This window comes from Pleuronectes platessa, chromosome 5 (genome assembly GCF_947347685.1).
Source record: "Pleuronectes platessa chromosome 5, fPlePla1.1, whole genome shotgun sequence".
NCBI lineage: Eukaryota > Metazoa > Chordata > Actinopteri > Pleuronectiformes > Pleuronectidae > Pleuronectes > Pleuronectes platessa.
Window position 1 is genome coordinate 7,580,240 of NC_070630.1, and position 21,063 is coordinate 7,601,302.

Sequence of the window (21,063 nt, forward strand, 5' to 3'; positions counted from 1 at the left end):
AAGACACTGGAGCTCCATCGGCCACAACCGATAACTTCCTTTCAGTGAGATTATTCCCCAGAGAGAAACACTTTTCATTTATTAGACCAAACCATCACTCGTGTACTGAAGCGTCCCACATACTGTAAACGCTCTTCCTCCTCGTTTCAGGCGACATGGGGGAGTGAGGTCAGACACTCGAAGGCGACCTGGATAACAGCAAAACACTCTGCAAGTTCTTCTAAAATCCATTTACAGATAAAATAAGAATCATGAACGTCACCTAAATAATGAATGAACATAAATAAATAGTGGGTAAAAACACTGTAAACTTGTGCAGCTCCTGCAGATGTGAGCTTCACCCGGCGCCCTCATTAGATGGCAGTGTACCTCTTCATTATCCAGTGCAGATATTTATGATCATACTGGAGGATCTATGGCTCTACAACAGTGACTCTACTGTGGGAGCAGAGGTGGGCATCACAGAGGATCAGGATAGGAGAAGAGGAGAGAGTCAAACTATGACACTGGGACTTTATATCTAGGACTTAAATTTAATATAACTCACAGACCGGCCCCTTTATTTTGATTCTGCACAAAAAACACCAACACACACTGAGAGACTAGAACACTTTTATTGACAGATAAACAATAAGCCACAGAGCCGATAGAAACATGAACGCATTTGCGTTTGTGATATCATCCTTTTTTCATTGAAATGTTTAGAGCATATTTTCTTCTTCGTAATAGAAATGTGAGTGAAATAAACAAAGCTTAGCAGCGCAGTTATACAAGTAATTTAACGCAAAACAACCATAATTACAAAAATATCAAAATACTTTGCATAAAAAGTGCTTTAGTGACAAAATTACAAAAACATACACTCAGCGATTAGCGGCAGCATATTTCTGTTTGCCACGAAACCATCACACTGAGCACCGCGCGGTGCCACAGGAAAACGTTTCAGCTGCTGTTCGGGATGCATTGCACTGGGATGAGGTTACAGTCAGACAGCGAGCTGAGGGGTTTTCTTTGATGGGAAAAGGCCTTCGTGTCTGAGACAGTCATTCAGCCTCCAGCAACCTCTATAAGCTTTATTAAAACATATTGATATATTTATTTATGACATTTCCGGTCTAAGTTTTACAGCTGACAGCGATGAAGGTGCTTTCAGTCGAGTCCTAGTTATTCGTAGTTTGTGAGATGGCGTGAGTTCCTGAACCAGCAGGAACAGTTGCTCTCAGTGTTACAGAAGCAGAGGAGCAGTAACAGTGAAGTGCTACTTACACCCTGTAAATCTTCCCCCGCTACATTCACTGCAACCTGAGGGGTCACATGTTTCAAAGTTGCAGAGTGTTTGAAATGCAGAGAGTTTCGATGGCGCACAAATAAAGAAGATAAGATAATATATTTGGTCAAAATGGCACCGTGTTACTTCTGGTGCTGAGTTCCCTTTCAGGGATTTTGGGCATAAATTCTTATCTCAGGAGTGAAAAATAAAAGTCTTTAACTTCAGCAGGCTCATATGATACAGTAAACTATTCTCAATAACAGTTTGAAATGCTCCACTCCCCTTTCCTTGTGATTCAAAGAGACGGGCTGATATTCTGACCCTAACCAGGTCGGTGGTGATGTGTGGAGTGTTTTTTGGTTCACTTGCGTCGACTGAAGATGCTCTTTTTACTGGAGCTCTTGTCTGAAGCGCTGAGGCCGATGAGGAGCCGCGCCTTCTCGTCCTCCTCCTGCTGCTGCAGGCTGTTGTCTGACTTCCCCTCAGACGCCTTCCCCCGCAGGTCCGAGCCCGCGGCCGGCTTCAAACGCAGCTTCTCTTTTATCATCTGGGCAAGAGGAAGCAGAAGAGACGACTTTCTTAAGAAAACTTTTCAGTTTCCTCCTTGTCATTCTTGGCAATGGCAAATAAAATAACTGAAAACATTAGACTGATATAAAATCTTAAATAACAGATCATGTGGTTTTAAACTAGAGGGTGGAGAGAAATCCAGAGAACAGTTTTGTGTACCTGTGCTACTAGAGCCTTCCGGCTGTCTCTTTTCACAGCCATGGCAAAGTCGAGCCAGGTCCAGGTGTTGTTGTGATACTCCAAACAAGGCAGAACCAGGTTCAGGTCCTTCCAGTCCACACTGCTCTTTTCTCCCTGAGGAACCCGGACATTTCACAATAAAACAGGGATTTAACATGAACCCATGATCTGATTGGGATAAGAAAAAGTTCTTGACGTAATCAGAGAGGGAATTCAACAGCGAACACATATTTATCTTGCCACAGTTTCATTAAACACACTTGTTTTTACATATAACACAACTTCTTGTTTTGTTGTTGTAGAGTTGTTTGCAGTGCTCTTTCACTTATTCTCTTTCACGTCCGTAAAGTTTTTACCTTCCTCAGCAGGGAGGCAGAATTCAGCTCAACATCTGCCCTGCTCTGTAAGATGTGCGTGACTAACCCCCAGTACATGATGCTGCGCAGAGGAACCCACCTTGTAGCTGACACAGAGGGGAACTTGGGGAATCTTGACGTAGATGAAGGAGTTGTTCATAGCAGCTCGCTCCTTCATTTTGTCAATGTCATCAACAGGGTGCTGGTGGGAGGAAGAATAATGCTCTTAATTCTTAAAATTCTTGAATTATTACTTATAGCCTAGTTATTGTATGTGTAATAGAAAGGTGAAAACTTTTTTTTAAATTTCTTTTGTAACTGAAACTACAAAAAATTAAGTATATATAAAAAAAAAACGTTATCCTTCATTTTGTGTTGTTGGAGCTAAATACAATGAACCAAATAACGCATGCCTACCTCTGGAGGTTTCCTGAAGGACCTCCTGACCCCAGCAGAGCGGTTCAGTCCCTGGGTGACACCTTTGCTGGGGCCCATGGCGCCCATGGTGTCCTCTGACGACTGTCGAGCCTTGACAGTGATACCTGTGACACAGACCGCATGGACATCAGCACTGTGGCCTTTGGGTGACTCTGCACCCTACACCTTAAACTGCCTCTGATCCTCTCACACAGATCTCAAGGTCACAGACAAAGTCACAGCATGACATAACACTGTTAAGAGCAATTCAACACCAAACACATACACAAGTCTGCAGGCTTGTGATCACACACAGGAATCGAGGTGCGGCTCAGTTTAGTTGAGTCATAATTCCACTGTTGATAAAACCATACCAGTTGTAACCAATCTGAATTTGTCTTCCTCATCAGTGACCTCCTCCTCCTCTACATTTCTTCCAGGGAAGAAAAATCCCATCATTCTTTTGAAGAACTGGTACATCAGCTGGATGGTGAGCGGCACCACATTGACCTGATGACGAAAAGGGTTAAAGTTATTAGAAGAGAAGAATCTTTAAAATACAATCTACACATTTCAGATTAGCTTCTTGTGTAATTCCTCACCTCAAAATGTTCCTTCACTGAGATTCCACCCACAGGGGGGCGCACCTTACTGAAGATACGCAGGGCAAACTGGCGTCCTGACTGACAGTTACTCTGAGGACGAAGCACGACCTAGAAATACAAAAGAGATTATTTTATCTTCACCATCATCATATCAGAAGCTCTAGTTGCTGGTCCTTGTAAAATCCTCCTATGAGACATGCGCCGAGGAAACGCATTAAATTTGGGCGTCGATTCCCCCCCCCCCCCCCCGTCTTTAACGTTATTTTCACTGATTTCCCACGGACTAATTCATGGATCTTGACGAAAACAATCAGGCATAATTAGGTGATGTCCATGAGTGAGTGCAATTTGGTTCGTGCATATTGTAGCTCGTGTACCTTCTGGGGAAAAACAATTTCACAACCACAAATAATTAAAGATAAAAAGAACAGAATGGAAAACAACTATGAGGTTGTGAGTGCACTTGTAATGAGTCCTTGTTCGCACATGCATCAATGAATTCCTGCATGCAACACTAAATATGAAAGAGTGATCCCATCTGTACAAACAAGATGGAGTCGACACAGACATCACAGTCTTGTCCCTGTACCAACAGTGTACATACCCTCACACGCTGCACAGAGGAAACCAGGCAGAGAGTCAAATGTGAGTTAACACTGCATTTTCAGCTATTTTGCACATATATATACACGGCACGTGTACATCTGAGAAAGTAATGCAATCAATTTTGATTGACACTGTCAGAGAGGTGTCAATTTAACTGTACATGTATGTTTATTATTGAAATTGTAGTTTTCAGTGGTGATTAACCAAACTGCATTACACTGAGGTAGTAGTTTTTAATGTTTTACAAACGTGAGCAATACGAATGAAATGCAGTCTGGTACAAAACCACTGAAAACTCCAACCTCTGTAAATAAATATAAAAAATGATTATTCACTGGAAACCTGTTATAGTGATCACAGATATAGTGTTCAACTGTTTCTATGGATCAAAAAGCTTGGGAGAGAATTGCTCCTATACCAATTCTTTTCTTTAATAATTTGGTTAAAGTGATCAAGTGATCTGCATACAGTGATCATTTTGAGTCTTTTCATACACGTTTGGACTGTAAAAGATTTATTTATTATTATTAAGTTATTTACCTTGTATGCTGCATTGGGCAACAGGTTGTTCATTGTGAACCACCCAAGCTCCAAAAGATGCTCGGCCGTGTCATCAGACTTGTTCAGCTGTGAGGACAAAGTATTCACAACAGTGGTGAACATCAAGAATGATATTTGGAAAAAGAACAATCTCATCGTTGTTGCACCTGTAGCTGTTTGCTGAGCCCACCTTGCTGTACATGAATCTCTGCAGCTCCAGCTCAGCGATACCAAGCTGCCCGTCCTCCTCAGTCAAACACCAGCGGGCCTGAGCAAAGTAGAACTCTGTTCTCCTCACCACACTCACATCCTCTGGGGGCTTACGCAGCTCCAGCTTGTTTGCACGTTGCAGCTGGAAGTCCTTAAAACACCTGGATGAAAGAAAGAAAATGTGTTATTTTTTCTTTTTACATGTGTTTCACATCTCTACAGCATTGGATGTGTATGCGCACTGATGTGAGACCTGATAAGAATGTTGAGCTCTTCACTCTTCATCTGCATGTCATTCTTCTCCTGGTTTAGCTGGTTCTGTAGTCGGGTGTTGATCTCCATCAGTTCATCACCGCTCAGCTCCTCGGGTTGTGCCTGCAGGATGAAGAAGGAAAACACATGTTTATATAAGTGCAGACCTGGTGGAATTTTTAACATTTGTTTGAGATTTCATACCCAGATTCTTAACAATAAAGCTTAGCTGTCAAATTGTCCAGCTGTTCTGCTCATTTACTTTTGGAGCTAAATGCAGTGCGGTAAATGTCCTTGGAAAACTTTGCAGATTTAACTTGACGTGCACAAATTAACATCAGACTTTCCTCAGATAGACAAGCAGAACTCCCCCAGAAGAGGGTGATTTATATTCTAGTATAGCAACGAGAGGCTCACCCTGATGTTGGAGTAAATCTGCTTCTCAAGGCGTCGGATCTGAGCGAGATGCTGCCTCACGGCCTCCTGGAGATGCAAAATGCTGCTGCGCTGCTCCTCTGGGTTACTCGAAATTTCCAGCTGGAAACGTACTCGCTGCTTTTTCTCACTGTGCTCCTGGAAACCACGAGCAGGGGATAAAAACACACAATGAGCAAAACTGAAACACTGGTAAAGACATAGAAATCTTCTATAAATTTCGGATGATTAGACAACTGATGGTCAAGCCTACTTTGCGTCTTGGCTCCACGTGTAACAACAGGTTGTTGACAATGTCCAGGATCATAGCGTACTGAACAGGGTTAGTGGATATCTCAAGATCATGGTGAATGAGGGTGAAGGTGTCCACAGCCCCTGGAAAAAATAATAATAAATAACTTTTTTAGACATCATGCATAATAACAGTGACAGTTAACATCTTATTTTTATCTACATTACTATTCGTGCAAGATTCCTCTCTGAAAAAACATACCAGCCTGTTTTTTTAGCAGGTCCTCTTTCTCATGGTTATTCCCCAGCTCTGGTGGTTTGATCTGCGTGGCCAGCTCCGGGTTGATGTCGTGACTGTAACTGATGTAGTGCATCCGGCAGCTACAGCGTGAGATGATGCGCTGAACCTGCTGAGCCTCATTCACTTGAGCCGGCTGGTTCCAATCTACAGTTAATGAAAATGGACAAGTGTCACAGTAAACAACAATTCAGCGAGTGCAGGTATACACTGAAAAAAAAAGCTGTGGCAGGCAGTTATTTTTATAGCTGTATTTGTATATTCTGTAACATTTCAAAGACTATGTACTAAAAGATAAGTATTGGGTTATTGTGACTACCTGTGGTGGTGCAAACCATTCCTCCCACAGCCTGGCCACTCTCCATCAGCTCCAAAACTGAGTCCAGGTTACGCTGACGGTGTTCCTCAATGTTTTTCACCTGAACACGACATAAGACAATAAGGGCAAATCGAAGAGAGCACAGCACAATTTAAGTTAGATCCTTAAAAACACCCTGATACCAGGTTAGAGACATGCGTACCTCCAGCCACAGCTGCCTGTCCTCTTGCTCGGATGGGTTGGGCTCCATGGTGGCAAAGTACTGCATGCCGTCCAGCAGACAGGTCCAGGTGGTCTTCTGCTTCAGGGTGTCATTGTACCAGGCGGGATGGTGCTCACACTGTAGAAGCTGAGCTTTTGCTGCCGACACCAAGACACAGCCGGCTGTCTCTGTGCCTCGCATCATCATCTGGGTAAAGCAAAGTAGAGGTGGATTAAAAACACTGGATTATTCTGATAAATCAAGCGTCATTCAATTCACCAGGTCTGGAGATAGAAAAACTCTAGCTTGTGATCCTTCAATTAAAAAAACAAATTACAGAAATGAAACTACCTGACAGTTCACTAATTCAATGAACCAGTTGCGGTTATAGACGTCGTCGGTCTGACAGGCTGCGATGCCACACAGTTGGTCGCTGACCCCCGAGTCCTCTTCTGAAAACACCACAAACTTGTCGGTTTCCTCGATTAGCTTCTGGAGCATCGATGTTCCTACAGAACGAGGTGGAGAAGGAAGAGGTTAACAGATTTTCAAATTCCTCTGCTGTTTCCCCGTTTGAGTAAATTCCTAACCTTCATTTTGAGTCTTCTCTGCCCGAGCGACTGTGGGTGTAACAGGTGTTGTGGGAGCTGTGGTGGGAGAGTAGTTGGAAGGAGTGCGTTTGAGTTTTTTGGTCTGCAGCTGTGTGTCAATCCTCAGTCCCTTCAAAGCCTCAGTGGAGAGATTTCTCTTCAGCACAGATGCCTTCTTGTAACCGTCGTACAAGCCAAACGCTATGTTCCTGTTGGTGGTGGTCCACGAAGCACGCAGGTCGACCAGCCGCAGTTTGTGAGTGTACGAATTATTTGTCTCATCCTTCTGGTTCACCTCCTGTCAGCAACATTCAAGATATTGATTATTAATATATACAGGCAGTGAAGAATAGGTTTAAATGTGAGAAATCATTAGGGGCTTTTACCTCCTCCATGCGGTTGCTCTGTCGCTGGTAGCTCAGGGACGACAGGCTGAACAGGTGAGTTTTCTTCACCTGGGCGTTGATCTGGTGGTCGGCTGTCTCATCCCAGGTGGAGGCCATCAGGTGAACCGTCATGTGTGAGAGCTCACTGACCATCTGAGTCACATTCCATTCAGAGATCAGCCTCCTCATCACAGTGCCGGCTGAGATAACACAAACAAACACACATGCATCCTTATTAAAAATACACAAACCACTTGCAGCACTGCTGGTCTCATCTGCGACATCTGTATGAACTCCCTGAATCTCTTCATCATCTTTACCTTGAGGAATAAGTCTCTGTGCCCCTCGAGTGAAGACATGGCCTTTGCTGCATTCCACCTGAATACCTCTCTGCTGAGCAAAGGATGCCCAGTAATGCACCTGAAATATACACAATATGGATTAAATACCCAAAGCACATGATGTCCTGCATAAAAATGACAGTGAATAAAAAATGTTATAGGGCTACTGGAGGGAAGCCTAAAAAAACACTTGCTTGTAGTTGTGGGAAGGCGGCTGTGTAGGACATCTGTTTGTAGTGCTGACCGAGCTTCTTTCGGATCGGCCTGAGGCTGTGGAAGAGCTTCCCTCTGCAGATGGGTCGGGATACACCGGTCCAGGTGGCCCAGAAGTTCTGCATCCAGCGCAGAGTGCTGCTGTACAGCAGGATTCTGGGCTGACACGGTTCTGCAAAGATAAAGAATAACTTTCTACAATAAGATACATATACAATACTTATTTTCAGTGCAGTGGGCTTAACCACTGTTCACCAAGATAAATTCCAGGTTTCTAAAGACCCGTTTTTACCCTGTATGATAGAGCGACATGTACCTGTGCCACAGTGCTGGTTAAGGTCCATGGTGATTGACAGGTTGAGGTTCTCCGAGCGAAAGGCTCTGTAGGAGTCATGAGATTGTCCTGAGGTCACGTCTGCAACATTATCGGCACAGCAGACCATTACAGCGTGGTGGTCATGGGGGTTGCCATGACAAAGCCATTGGAGGTCGAGGGTCATACACAGGTTGGGTAGACGTAGAAAACAAATGTCATCATACCTGGTATGGAAAGAGAAACACTTAATTAGTGAAGGATTCTATACAAATTGGGGTAAAAGTTACATTTAACTCGACCTCTGACGTCTCCACTTACTTTGATGCTGTCCTGACATTCACATCCAAGTCTCCTTTAAAAACAAACTGTCCAGGGTTCCAGTCATAGTTCACCTTATTCCATTCCCAGTGCAAGTTTTCTGTTGTGTTGTAAGGGTCCTGCAAATATGTGACTCAATATTATTATTTAGCACACAGTAAAACCTTATATATTTAGCACTTCATAGCTCAAAATATATGTAAATAAAAACAAAGAGTGTGTTAAATGATCACATGTAAACAAATGAAAGTAAATGAGGATATATTTTGTCATACAATTAACTGAATCTGCTTAAATCTACTACCAACAAACAAACAAACTTATTTTATAGATGTCCGGTATTTTACCTCTGTCGCCAGTTGGTGGAGATTCGCCTGATCAATGTCCATTTCCCAGTGTCCGTGCATCAGGAGACGACTTTTGTCCCACCAAGCCAAGGGTGGCGAGGGATCAGCTGTGGGTTTGGTCAGGAGGTCGACTGACTGGCCGATCAAAGTCCAGGCTGGGTCCCAACATGGCCCCCACACGATTGTGTAGAGAGAGATGTTTGCTGTGAAAAGATACAATGCGAGACATTAACGTTTATTTACACCGGTGCTTTTCCTATGATGATATGTCAAATTGATTATTCCCTTCTTCTTCTTTTGAACGATTGTTTCAGTCATGAGCAGATACAGCACATTCAAATCAGGCACATGAAGAGAGGGATGGAGAGTTCAGGGGTAGTGATAGCAAACTTCCACAAAGTTTATACCCATAACTCACATTTGAAATCATAGTAGAACTTGAGTGGTGGCATATTCCTTTGGACCGTTACATCTCCCCATGGTTGACCGAGTGGGACAATCTCTTTGCGACGAGCTCTCGCCTGTCCGTCCTGCTCCGTCCCGATCAGACGCCCTGAGAGCTCCCAGTCCCGGATCTCAAACAGGTAGCGAGGGAAGTCTCGAATCCTCACTGGCACAAGGTAATGACAGCAAAGAAGTAAATCATTTTGCCTATACTGTGCTAACATGACACTATTTAGGGTTTATTTCCAGTTTATTCTTACCCAAGTATGCTGTCAGTTTAAACTTGACCGCACGGCACCACTGGACCACCAGGGGGAGTCCTTCTTTGGGGAAGGGACTGATCTTATCAATGTCCCTCAGTTGCTCTCTCACCCTTTCAGGCCCATGAAGAGACTCATCAGCCAGGACTACCAGCTCCAAGTCTGACACAGTCCACGTCAGCAGGGACTTCCTCATGGGTGTGTTTGCATAGAGGCGGCGTGAGCGCTGGATGTAGATCTCGATGTGCTTTTTCTCCAGTGAACTATACAGCTCTTCTATTTTTCGGGCAGGCAGAAGTTCTCCATGCTGCTTGCGAAGGTCTGCCACCTTCTTATCTAGAAGCTGCAGACGCTTTGCACTTTCCTTACTCTCGTCCTTCATCAGCTCGTAGTTGTCTCGCAGCTTGATTTCAAAGACGTCATCCAGGAAGACAAACGAGAACTGGCTGATTTTGAACACCAGGTCCGGAGGCAGATGTTGGACGGCAGATGCCTGGCCCGGGGAGCGATGGAGAGTCTTCAACCACTTCTGCACACTGATGGCTTTGTCAAATGTGTCTGAGAAATTGTACTGGTACGGGAACTCGAAAGTCAACGAAGGACACGTGAGAACCCAGACTGGGTTGTGAGGAGTGATGAGGAAAGGGAACGTTTTTCTGTGCCGCTGCATCTCAGCCAGCTCTTCGTGTGACTCAACATTGAGATCTTTAAAGAAGACGATATCGTTGCCATCAAAGTTGAAGGTCAGTGAAGGTGAGCGTATTTGCATGGAGCCGGCATGCTTGGAGACTGAGAGGCCCTCTGTGTGCAGGAGGATGTAGTTCTCTTCACTAACATGGGCAGTCAAACGTGTACAGGCCAGTTCAACACGCACACACAGTCCTCTTCTTTGCCCTGACACAACTTTAGACTCTGTAGGTGTGACTGCAGCGTCCTCTTCCTTCTCTCCACAGAGCATACGCCAACAACCCTGAGCTTCGGTCATGTGTTGATATAAGACCATGTGGTCTGGTGGCGTCCACTCAACAGTGAGCTCTTCTTCACTTTGAACCTGATTGAGACGTGACAAAAAAGAAATATATTGACACACCCATTACTTTAGTCCACTGAATTAAAACTTTAAAAGATGTGATTACCTGTAAGGTCTGGGTGGTGACGTGGTAGCAGAACACTATCGTGGAGAGTTTGAACACAGGGTGAGGGGTCTGCGAGGCAGGGCAACATGTTTCCATGTTCTCTGCGAGTGTTTTGACCACAGACAAACTCACGTCCTGTAGAGACACAGTGGAGCTCTCTGCAGAGCTCAGGACTCCCACGGTGTCCATCCGCAAAGAGACAGCTCCTAAAGGAAACACAAGAAAAAAAGAGATAAGTGATGATCCACTATGAGTAGAGAATTTTGCGTAAGATAATGAAAACATACAGGGACATTTGTAAGAAGAAAGTCCTTTTCAATTGTAATTTCTAATCTTTTCTTTCAAATTCATTGCTCATTGTTTATGATGTCAACATAGCAACTATCACTTAACTGTCACACAAGTCACAAACTAGAAGTTGGTAATAGTCTATTAATAGCTTGAGCAGTCACATCAATGTCTGCCTTCTAGTCGTTAAAGAAGATGTATATAAATAGTAGAATTAGGATCTATCTCTTCAGGCAAACCACTATCTGATACACTACACCTATGTTGATCCAAAACATTCTCAGTAAGAAACGTCTTACCCGCCAGATTCGAGAATGTGAACACATTAACATCCTCCAGGCAGCAGTCCAGTTTAAAAAGCAGGTGTGGCTGTGAGGACGTGATGCGTTGGACGGTTTCATCAGCAGAGGGAGTCCCTGCAGCCACATCTGGCAGCTGTGTCCCAGCATCACCAGGGAAACAAATGAGGGACAGCAGGCGAGACAGACACAGTGCACAGGTCTCTGAAAGCTCCACTTGAAGCCCTTTCAGCTTGGACTCCACGCTCAGACTCGGAGATTGGTTACCAGGATCCATGTGGGGTCGGTTTAAACTCCCCTAAAAGAAGGAGGGATTAAAAGTACATGAACATTATGGATCACGTACACCAATAAATCCTCTGACTAACAGGCTGATTAACATGAAAACGTGTTGAAAAAGCACCGAGTTAATGTCTTTCATCTAATCTGTGTTTGGGGATGTAAAAGAATGATATGAAATTATATGAAATAGAAAGAGAAAGTAGTTGATAAGAGGCTATGACGTAGCTGTGTAAATATATAGGGATATACAGTAGACACCTTTGGTTGTGCATTTAGAAAACTGTAACAATGAATCTGAAGCATCATAAGAAATACAATTAAAAAAAAGTCTCTTAAATAATAATCTAAATAATTTTGGTTTCTTACCTGAAGACTGAGTGAGTCTAGAATGAGGGCTTCTCCCCACACATGTTTACCAGGAGGGTGGGGTGCTTGTTGGATGTGAGACCCTTGGCCCACCCTCCACCAGAAGTTGTCCAGGGACAGTGACGCACGCTGGTGAACGTTCTGAGGCTCCGAACTCTCTTTGTCAACTTTAATGTCGAGAAGATGTTGCAGTTCTGAAGACATGGAGACAGTACACTCACAATCACAAAACTACCTGGAGGAAAAACATTTGCGTTTGCTGCAGTTAAGTGATTGAAGTCATTCTGAATCACAAAGCTGTGAAAAGTCAACAGCGGTAATAGGAGAATAAGTTAAAGAGTAACTTTTAAAAGGCACTCGAACAAAGAGCCTTATCTAATTGAGTTTGTTTGGAAAAGGTTGACCTAAAAGTTGCCTGCAGAATCAAAACCATGAAGATTTATTGAAGGAAGATTTTTTGTAATAACAGTGCAGGACTTGCGCATGATGTTAAGTAATGAAGTGCTACTGCTTATCACACTGTGTTGAGGTTATACTTTAACGCAATATCATGTGATGTTCACCTGCCTTTGTGTGTGCGCTCATGTGTGAAGTGTGTGAAAGTCTTAACTGTACCTGCACTGGCAGACAGGAAGCCAAGAGCAAAAGGGGTTGTGTCTCCCAGTTGAACGGACACATTAACGTTCGACACAGAGGAAGTGATCATCACAGGAGCATCCAGGTGAGGGAGGCGCCTGAGGGTAAGGAGGGTGTGCAAATAATCTAATGGACTAAACAATACAATAAAATGATGGGACAAATAATACACAATGATTGATGCACACACAAACACACACACACACACACAGACAAAACACGTGGATAAGAAAAAGAAGATAGCAAAGATGTTAAAATATTATTTCCATTGCAGTGGGAGATTTAAGCAAAGTGGTGAATAAAGACATGATATAGAATATATATGCAGAATATAGACTCAATCATTCCAGTAAACTTTGAAGGATTCCACAGAAAATGTGTGGTTATACTTTCCCAAGCAAAGTATTAATTATGAAAAGCAAACTACACCTTTGAGTTTTTGCCATTGAAATTTACCTTTTTTTGTTTGCTGCTTTCCTGTGGATTAGCTGTTCCCATGGAAATAGATTCAGCCAATGGGAGAACTCCTGGTGACGGTAGTGGATGATGCAAGTGTTTACTGTGAATGACCCTGAGATGTCAACTGACGTAACCTACATTTATAAAAACAAAAGAAAATTATGAGTCACACATTTACGAAGCTTTCACCAGACAATGTAAACGTCAAGCATCCTCCTGACCTGCAGGGCTGTCTTAAGAGAGTTCAGACAAAGGATTCTTTGCCGGCTTTGAGAGAGGAGAAGTCCATCTGCCAATTAAAAAAGAAAAAAAGAGAAAAGGACATGTTATTCATAGCTTTTTCCTCCATCCAAGTCTCTCTGCGTTGCGTCTGGTGCCCAGCTGTCCACTAACCCTCTAGAACGAGCTCCAGGCTGCTCTGGGGGAAGCTCAGCTCAGGACTGAAGCTTTTAAGAGGAAGCTGCTCATCGTCACGTCCATAGGAAACCTTTAGAGACTTCAGGGTCCAGTTCAGGTGTCTGTGCAGATGGGAAAACGTACCATAACTAGGGAAATCAAAATGTACAGAATAATTTGTGCAGGCAGCAGGTGGTAAAAGACTGACTAACCTTTTCTGGCTGTGCATAGACAGGGTTACATTCGTGTTATCAAATTCCAAATTGACAGTGTGAGGAATCAGCTGATGAACCCGCTCCACAGCCTCAGTTTGGATGAACTTGGTGGTTTCCATCTCTAAAAGGGAAAAGTATTACAATTAACAATTAAATGGCATTATTACAAATTATGTATGTAGTATCATGTATAATAACAGGAATACCAGCAAAATAAATATGTTTCATAGTAAAAAAAACAAGGTACAATACATTAATCAAATTATTTAGGGGGATTTCTAGCAATGTGTGTCATCATTTAGACTTCACTAGAGTAAATGTATTGCTCTAAACGTATCTTCAGCTTTTGATTGGCTCAATTGGGCCTATAAAAATAGGATATCCCAGTAAGTATCCTGGGAATTGTGGTCAGTGACTGGAAATGGGTCTTCTTAGGTTTCTCATAATCCAAAATTTGCATGAAAATACCAGACTGAGTTTATGTGTCATCTCCTCTTTTTCCCTTGTGACTGTTAATGTGTATTTATATGAGCACTACTGCTAAAATTAAGCATGTCTGTGCTACTGGTAACAACAACATTTATAATGAATAAAAAAACAACTGTAAAACACTCCTACATTTTGTATTATTTCAAATGATGTTACTGACCTTTTCTCATTATTTAAATAATTGTGTAATTTCTGCTTTATTTGACTTTGCAGGTAAAAGCTAATCTATTTATCATTAAACATGTAGACATTTCAAGCACCTGCAAAGGTCAAACAGACCTGTATGATATGACCTTTACCTCAATTTCTTACTGGTTAACCAAACAGCTAAAAATCACAGACGATTGACAATAAAGCAAAAACAAAAACTATTAGTGCCACCTCGGTCATCGTTCTGGCTACTAACTCGGCACATCAAATGAGAGAGGATAGTGATTAACCTGTAATATTTGAACTTTACAGCTCACACCCTGCACTTGCTCACCTGATGCATCGTCAACACTCCTTGAGGGAGATGGGGGAAGCAGGAGTTGGCTGAGGAACAGTCCCTCGTGCAGCTCTGCGATGAGGGTCCTCACATTCAGAGACAGGAAACCTGGCTTCATGTCTGGTAGACTCACATCTCCAGACAGCAGCAGGCTCAAGGCCACATCAGCCAAACATATGTCCTACAGTGGAGAGCACGTTAGTCAGACACGTTCAACCAGAACATTTTATTTCCCAGGCACTAACATAGCTCACCAGTTGACTGCTTTTAAGCACTTTACTGCTGAGCTGCGCGACTGAGAAGTCCCACGCTAACCTGCAAGAAACATTAGATGAAATGAATGTGTAGCAACGTCCCTGCTCTGACAATTCTTTCAAAATGAAATGAATGTAGTCCACAGAGACAACAAACAGCAAAAAAATGCAATTACCGTTTACTCTGGTGGTCAAGTAACAAGGTGAGGCCTGTTAAAGTCATGTGCCACAGAGACTCTGACAGTGCGAGGTTCAGCACCATCACATTGATGGAGCTGATGTGGAACGACAGCAGCTGAGAACACAAACCAGAAAATGAGATGTCGTCTACAAATCAGTTTAGAGAAAGACTTGACCGTCAGTGACGCTCCATACTTGTGACAGAAAGCGTAGCGTTGTCGGGCTGACTGAGATCCTCCCGGACTTTTTCCCATGGCTCTTCTTCACCAGAGGGCCCAGTGGTGCTTGCAGGTCAAACCTCACTCTGGTTTCACCGACACATAATGCCAGGTATCTCCTGAAAAACACACACATAGTTTAACGTGGTAAATAATAGACGTAAAATCTCAAATAAGTCATGAGAAAATAATTTTAACATAAAAGTGGAACTTACGGCAAATCCTGGTTTAGAAGTTTACTTGAAATCCATATTCTGTCAATTTCCTGCCATAAAAAGAATCACGGTTGTAGCTCACCAAGTCATACAAAACTGGCCCTTGATATATTATGGGAAAGTGCACACACATGTACCCCTGACGTGGGATCAGATGAACCGTATGAGCTGAGCTCAGGACATAAATGTCATGTAAACACAGTGTCTTACCAGAGTATGCTGGGGGTGAAACTGGATACTAACTCCTTGGACAGAAAACAGACCGATTGATTTTATCTTTAGCTCCGCGTGGAGTGCTGTCTGGAAGAATCGCACAGCCAGGGTGCAGATGAGCCACCTAACAACACAGAGACAAACACACATTCAAATCAACTCTGAGACCTCAAAAACACTGAAGAAACCCCAAGGTTCCCACAATGAGCAGCACTTTGGCGTCTGTGGAGAGAAAGAAACTCCCTCATTAACTGAAAGAAACCTCGAGAACCAGACTTAATGGAGGCGGCATCACCGGTTGGGGTGAGAGGAGAAAAATGGGGAAAGAGGAGAGATGGGTGGAAAAGAGGAAGGAAGGAGAGAGAGAGAGAAAAGAGAGAGAGCAGGAACAGTTGTGCACCATCAGGTGTCAGCTCTGACAGACAAGTTGAGTAATAAATATGGATGTAGATATGTTAATATGATAGCAGCAACTATTCATATAATAATATCTTATAATAAACATCTCAGATATGTACAGATAAACAGGTAAATCCCTGTTAGATTAAACTAAATCAATGTTGTGAGTCTTATCAACAATCCTAGCTTCCCTGTAGAGACTTATAGGAGGTCTCACCTGAAGATGACACATAGCAGCCCGATCCCGATCAGCAGGAGCAGGAGGAAGGAGATCAGCAGCAGAGACATGGTGTCCCGGGTCGTTCACTCCCAAATGTCGGACATGGGTGTGCTCGTCTAGCTGCTGCTCCTTCAGCTGCTGTCAAAAGAGGAAGAGATGCAACCACTTTAGTTTCACACGCATCAGCAGCAGCAGCAGCAGCAGAAACTTCTCCCTCTGTGTGTGTGTGTGTGTGTTCCCTGGTGCACAACCACTCACACCTGACACATGCAACACCTGTAATGCAAACTCACGATCGTTGTGTTCCTCAGCCAACGAGCACAGCTAGCCTCGCAGAGCTAACGTTGTTAATGAACTACAGTGTAGTTACAAACAACACGTAGCTCAACTTCACCCCCCCCCCCCCTTGCAGCGCCTCGAACATAAACCTTAACTTGACCCTTAGTTAACTAACCCACACACCTGCGACTAGTTGACAACGGGTGGTGACGTTAACCCAAACTAACCCCGCATGAAATAGTTAAAAGACATTTACCGCCGCGTCGCACACACTCACACACACACACATACAGTGCTAGCATAGTAGCATGCTAGCGCTGCAGCTAACTTAGCGTTGCTATGTTTGACAACTCGCTTCCGTGGAGAGAGGGGAGAGCTAGCCGCACTCACCCGGACACACTCAGGGCTGTGAGGCTCCTCCAAGCGGCAGCATAGTGACCGAGCCGAGGGCAGATCCAGCTGTTAGCTCCGTGCTCCTCCCGGACACAGCAGGAAACACGACGTGGTCCGCGACTGAAGTGACAGGAGGAGCTGGATCATCACCGCCTACAACTCACATTCATTTCCAACTGTGCATACACACACACACACAGCAACTCACACACTGTTAATATAGGCGCAGGAGAAAACACAGCAATTCAATCAGATTTTATTTGTGCAGCCCATATTCACAAATCACAGTTTATCTCAGGTGCAACAACAAGAGTCAGGAAAACTACAAATACAAATCTCTATCAACAGGGAATAGAAACTGATGAAACCTCAGAGAGAACCACATGTGAGGATCCCTCTCCCGGGACGAACAGATGTGCAACAGATGCCACGTGTGACGGAACACATCAATAACACAACAGTGTTTACAACATTGATTAGAGGAAACAGTTTTTAACACAATGGAGAAGTGTTTCATATTTCAAAATGATGGTATGTAAGAGAATGTCTGATACAGATGAAGGGAGCAGCAGTGATAAATGAATTGAGGTGAAGGTGGAGTATGTGAGTCATCATCATAGTCCACAATCATCCGCCACCACGATCCACAATCAAAACAAAAGATGACAAGTTTGAGAAATGGTTTATTTCCAGCAAATGTGACATTATTTGATTTTACATATATTCAATGAAACTCAACCACATGACTAAACCATTGCAGCTGCACGATACTGAATGAAGGAGTGTATAAAGACTGTCAACTCAGCACACCAAGAGAATTTTGTCGAATAAGTTCCATTAAATGGGTGCTTTAGCCCACCACTCTGTATCATTGATTGCTACAATATTTATTAGAAAAATGTCCAGCAAATTGAAATGTTGTCGGTGCAATAGCTCCTTGTGGAATTCTTCAAGAGGAAAATAAATAGCATTCTGCCGGCTTCAGGATACTTAAATTAACATGACAATAAGTTACATGCTACAAGAGCCTCGTGCAGCATCTCCTCATGGTGTGAACTGATGAGTCATCTGATGATGCACCGTGTCCATCACCTCACGCTGCAGCTTTCTGTCTGTTGTGCTTGGCAAACCACTCGTCACTCTTATCTTCAGCCATTGCCTGGAAACAAGTTACAACACAGACACTGTGAATGTTGTGTTGCATATTAAATCTGGAAAAGTAAAACATTTGAGAAACGCCAACCTTGTCCAGGAGGTCATTTCCTTTGGGGTCCACCGTGGACAGCTGCCTGAACGCCTCATCTCCCACGAAGCAAATCTCATGACTGTCCTGAAAGAGACATTTTGCATTGACATCTTTTACTGAAACTCACATCCCATGATGCGGGCAGCATGTTTCAGGTGATGCACTTACTGGGTCAGCCAAGATCACCACTTCTACTGTGGCTTTTCCAGGAGTGTCCAGGCTGACTAATGGAGTGAGAATCTTCTGATTTTCTTTTTTCATCAAGGCTTCAATATCAGGCAGCTGATGGATGTAAATAATATGTATTATATTTGTTAAATGATAACAATGAATGAATAGACAAACACAAGGATTTATTCTTGTAGCAATATCTTACTTGCGCCCGTGGGCATGAAAACGCTATCCTCCCAAATGCTGTTCCATGATCCACCGTTCCACTGATGTCCCGAAGCTCTAGTTTGCACTACACAAAAACATAAATGCAAATTAAAATACATCATCAACACAAAAATATGAAATACACAATACAAAACAGTTCATTTACTATTCTTCTTCAAGAAATGTTGATACTTGACTCACTTGCGTGTCTGCGAATCCCATCAGCACCGTTTTCTTTTCCTCATTCTTGTCCATCACTTTCATTCCTAAGAGTGTGGTCCAGTAGTGCGTTGACCTCTGGAGGTCTGATACTCCGAGACAAACCTTCAGTACAGGGTCTGGGAACCAATGATCAAAGCTTACTGGTCATGTGATCAACCAAAGAGGTAGGAGTGCTATAAAATGCCTAAAAATCCTCAATGACCAGACAGAAAAAAAAAATGCCTATGTTCTACTCTATGTATTACAGATTCATGCTTATAATAACTGCTTGTTTATGCAGTAAAACACTTTGCCACTGGGTTTTGAAAGGTTATTATAACTATTGTATATTATTATTATATCCCTCACCACTAGGAGGCTGCTCCTTGTCCAGCAGGTAGAAGTGATACCCTCCTGGAGCCTGGGTCAGATACAGAGCCTCCCCCAGCTCAGTGAGGGGCCACCCCAGACGCTTGGCGTTGCTGACAGCTTGGCTGGACTGCACAGTGAGGCCCTGAAGCAAACACATGGAAGACAATATATATGTTTCTCAAGGCTTGTGCGACATGTATATTCTGTGCAGTGTCTTGATGAACTCCCACCCACCAGGAAGTCAGTGCCAAGCTGATACTTTCCCACTCCATAGTTGTAGGTCAGCTCAGCCACAAAATGGTCCTCCTCTGGACCGAAGCCAACCATCGTCTTGCTCCACTTCCCGTCGTAGGGCCTGTGTGGATGCAGGATGAGAGCAGGGTCAGCATTAAGATCTCAGCAGTTCTGCATGATGTATTCAGTACAAAGTTAGTTTAAGGTGTCTCATATCCACCCATTGCAAGTTGCTTTGCAGCCTTCTTCAAACTCCTCATGGCGCAAAACCTACAATAGATAAATGAAACACATTCATTGCATCAATTTCAGTTATAAAACCACATAGGAGTGAGCAGCTGCTTTGTTTTACAACAGGTCCAAAGTTCATCACTGGCTCCAGTCGCCAGAGAAACGCACCTTCATGCCCAGAACATCTCGGTAGAACGTGGCTGTTTTGGTCCTGTCGCCAACTTTGAAGACAAAATGCAGCGCTCGTCTTGAAGCCATGTTGTGAATCTAAACGTCTTAATGTGTTACAATATGTGAGCTGCTGGTCGAGCCTGTGCAGCGCGCGATTAAGCTTCCTGGATGGTCGAGTTCTCTGCCGTCGATTGGGATAAAGCTAAAATATCAATGAATAAACACCATACATTTACAACTGCACACATAACTCTTGTATGTTGTGTAATTATATTAAACATAGTTAATTAAAATGTTGTTATATGGCTAAGAAAAAGCACAAAGAGTTATAATACAATTTAAAAAGTAATATAACTAAGTTTACCACCCCTATCATTCAGGATAGTGGTATCACCCAAGGTATAGTCTTAAATTCTCTCGCGAGATTACACGTTTGAGCAACTGCAGCTTAAAGTGAAGCAAATAAGAGGAGGTAACATTAAATGGAGGAGCAGTGAACTCTAGTTTGTTATAATTAAATTTTGTCTACATTCTCCGAGAATCTGGATTAAATTTAGATACGTAAAAATATAGTATCGAAAATTCCCCAGCAGGTGGCGCTAAGCATGGGTTGTTGTGCTGGTGCAGTTCTGATATACAGAAGAAACGGGGCAAACCACAAAGTCATCTTCTGATTCAACGGTTCAGAGGAACTTAAATGATTATGGAATACTTTGTTTTCATAAATAACGCAAAATACTATTTAATCCAGATGTGTCTTGTACTTGTACTTGAATGTACTTGTACTTATCTTTGTGTACAGAATATCAGTGCCTTTGAAATTTTTTAAATTGTCTTAGAACATGGAGACAGAGTACAAAGGAGGAAGTTGATACTGGTTTTATTTTTCGAACAATGTTCAATTATAACAAACAAAATGCGGTGAGATTAACATACAATATAAGGGACAGGTGCAGCTGTATGAGTAAATGAAAGGTAGAAACAAAATTGAAATCTAGATTTTTTTAAACACATAATAAATAGACATAAAGAACAAATAAACAAATAAACAAACTAACAAACTAACTAATTAAGTAAAAATGACAATCTTGTTTTCCATG

At 42.9% G+C, this 21,063-nt stretch overlaps 2 protein-coding genes across 5 annotated transcripts; both read right to left on the reverse strand.

Moving 5' to 3' along the window:
- Positions 1-1,616: 1,616 nt before the first annotated feature.
- Positions 1,617-17,300, reverse strand: LOC128439938 (bridge-like lipid transfer protein family member 2). Of its 4 annotated transcripts, none has more exons than XM_053422471.1 (40): positions 17,128-17,300; positions 16,456-16,593; positions 15,837-15,963; positions 15,627-15,676; positions 15,389-15,530; positions 15,190-15,308; positions 15,014-15,074; positions 14,757-14,940; positions 13,781-13,904; positions 13,566-13,690; positions 13,394-13,461; positions 13,170-13,306; positions 12,693-12,811; positions 12,078-12,271; positions 11,430-11,727; positions 10,843-11,048; positions 9,707-10,757; positions 9,421-9,612; positions 9,003-9,205; positions 8,656-8,774; positions 8,338-8,561; positions 8,003-8,193; positions 7,788-7,887; positions 7,468-7,667; positions 7,082-7,379; positions 6,843-7,000; positions 6,492-6,698; positions 6,290-6,389; positions 5,935-6,117; positions 5,695-5,816; positions 5,424-5,579; positions 5,008-5,129; positions 4,735-4,915; positions 4,545-4,631; positions 3,396-3,506; positions 3,168-3,303; positions 2,794-2,918; positions 2,477-2,578; positions 2,000-2,134; positions 1,617-1,817 (listed from the first exon to the last, which is right to left on the reverse strand). In XM_053422471.1, exons 2-40 carry the CDS (start codon positions 16,524-16,526, stop codon positions 1,632-1,634), a joined length of 6,714 nt encoding a protein of 2,237 aa, XP_053278446.1. In that variant the 5' UTR covers positions 16,527-16,593; positions 17,128-17,300; the 3' UTR covers positions 1,617-1,631. The 4 variants fall into 4 exon arrangements, with proteins under 4 accessions (XP_053278446.1, XP_053278445.1, XP_053278447.1 ...); XM_053422470.1 differs by having other exon boundaries at positions 16,456-16,596; XM_053422472.1 differs by lacking the exon at positions 17,128-17,300 and adding an exon at positions 16,752-17,013 and having other exon boundaries at positions 16,456-16,596.
- A 495-nt stretch (positions 17,301-17,795) lies between these two features.
- glod4 (glyoxalase domain containing 4) lies at positions 17,796-20,141 on the reverse strand. Its single transcript, XM_053422474.1, has 9 exons — positions 19,961-20,141; positions 19,782-19,831; positions 19,562-19,682; positions 19,325-19,469; positions 18,956-19,092; positions 18,753-18,839; positions 18,545-18,658; positions 18,374-18,460; positions 17,796-18,289 (listed from the first exon to the last, which is right to left on the reverse strand). Exons 1-9 carry the CDS (start codon positions 20,048-20,050, stop codon positions 18,224-18,226), a joined length of 897 nt encoding a protein of 298 aa, XP_053278449.1. The 5' UTR covers positions 20,051-20,141; the 3' UTR covers positions 17,796-18,223.
- Between the last annotated feature and the right edge of the window lie 922 nt (positions 20,142-21,063).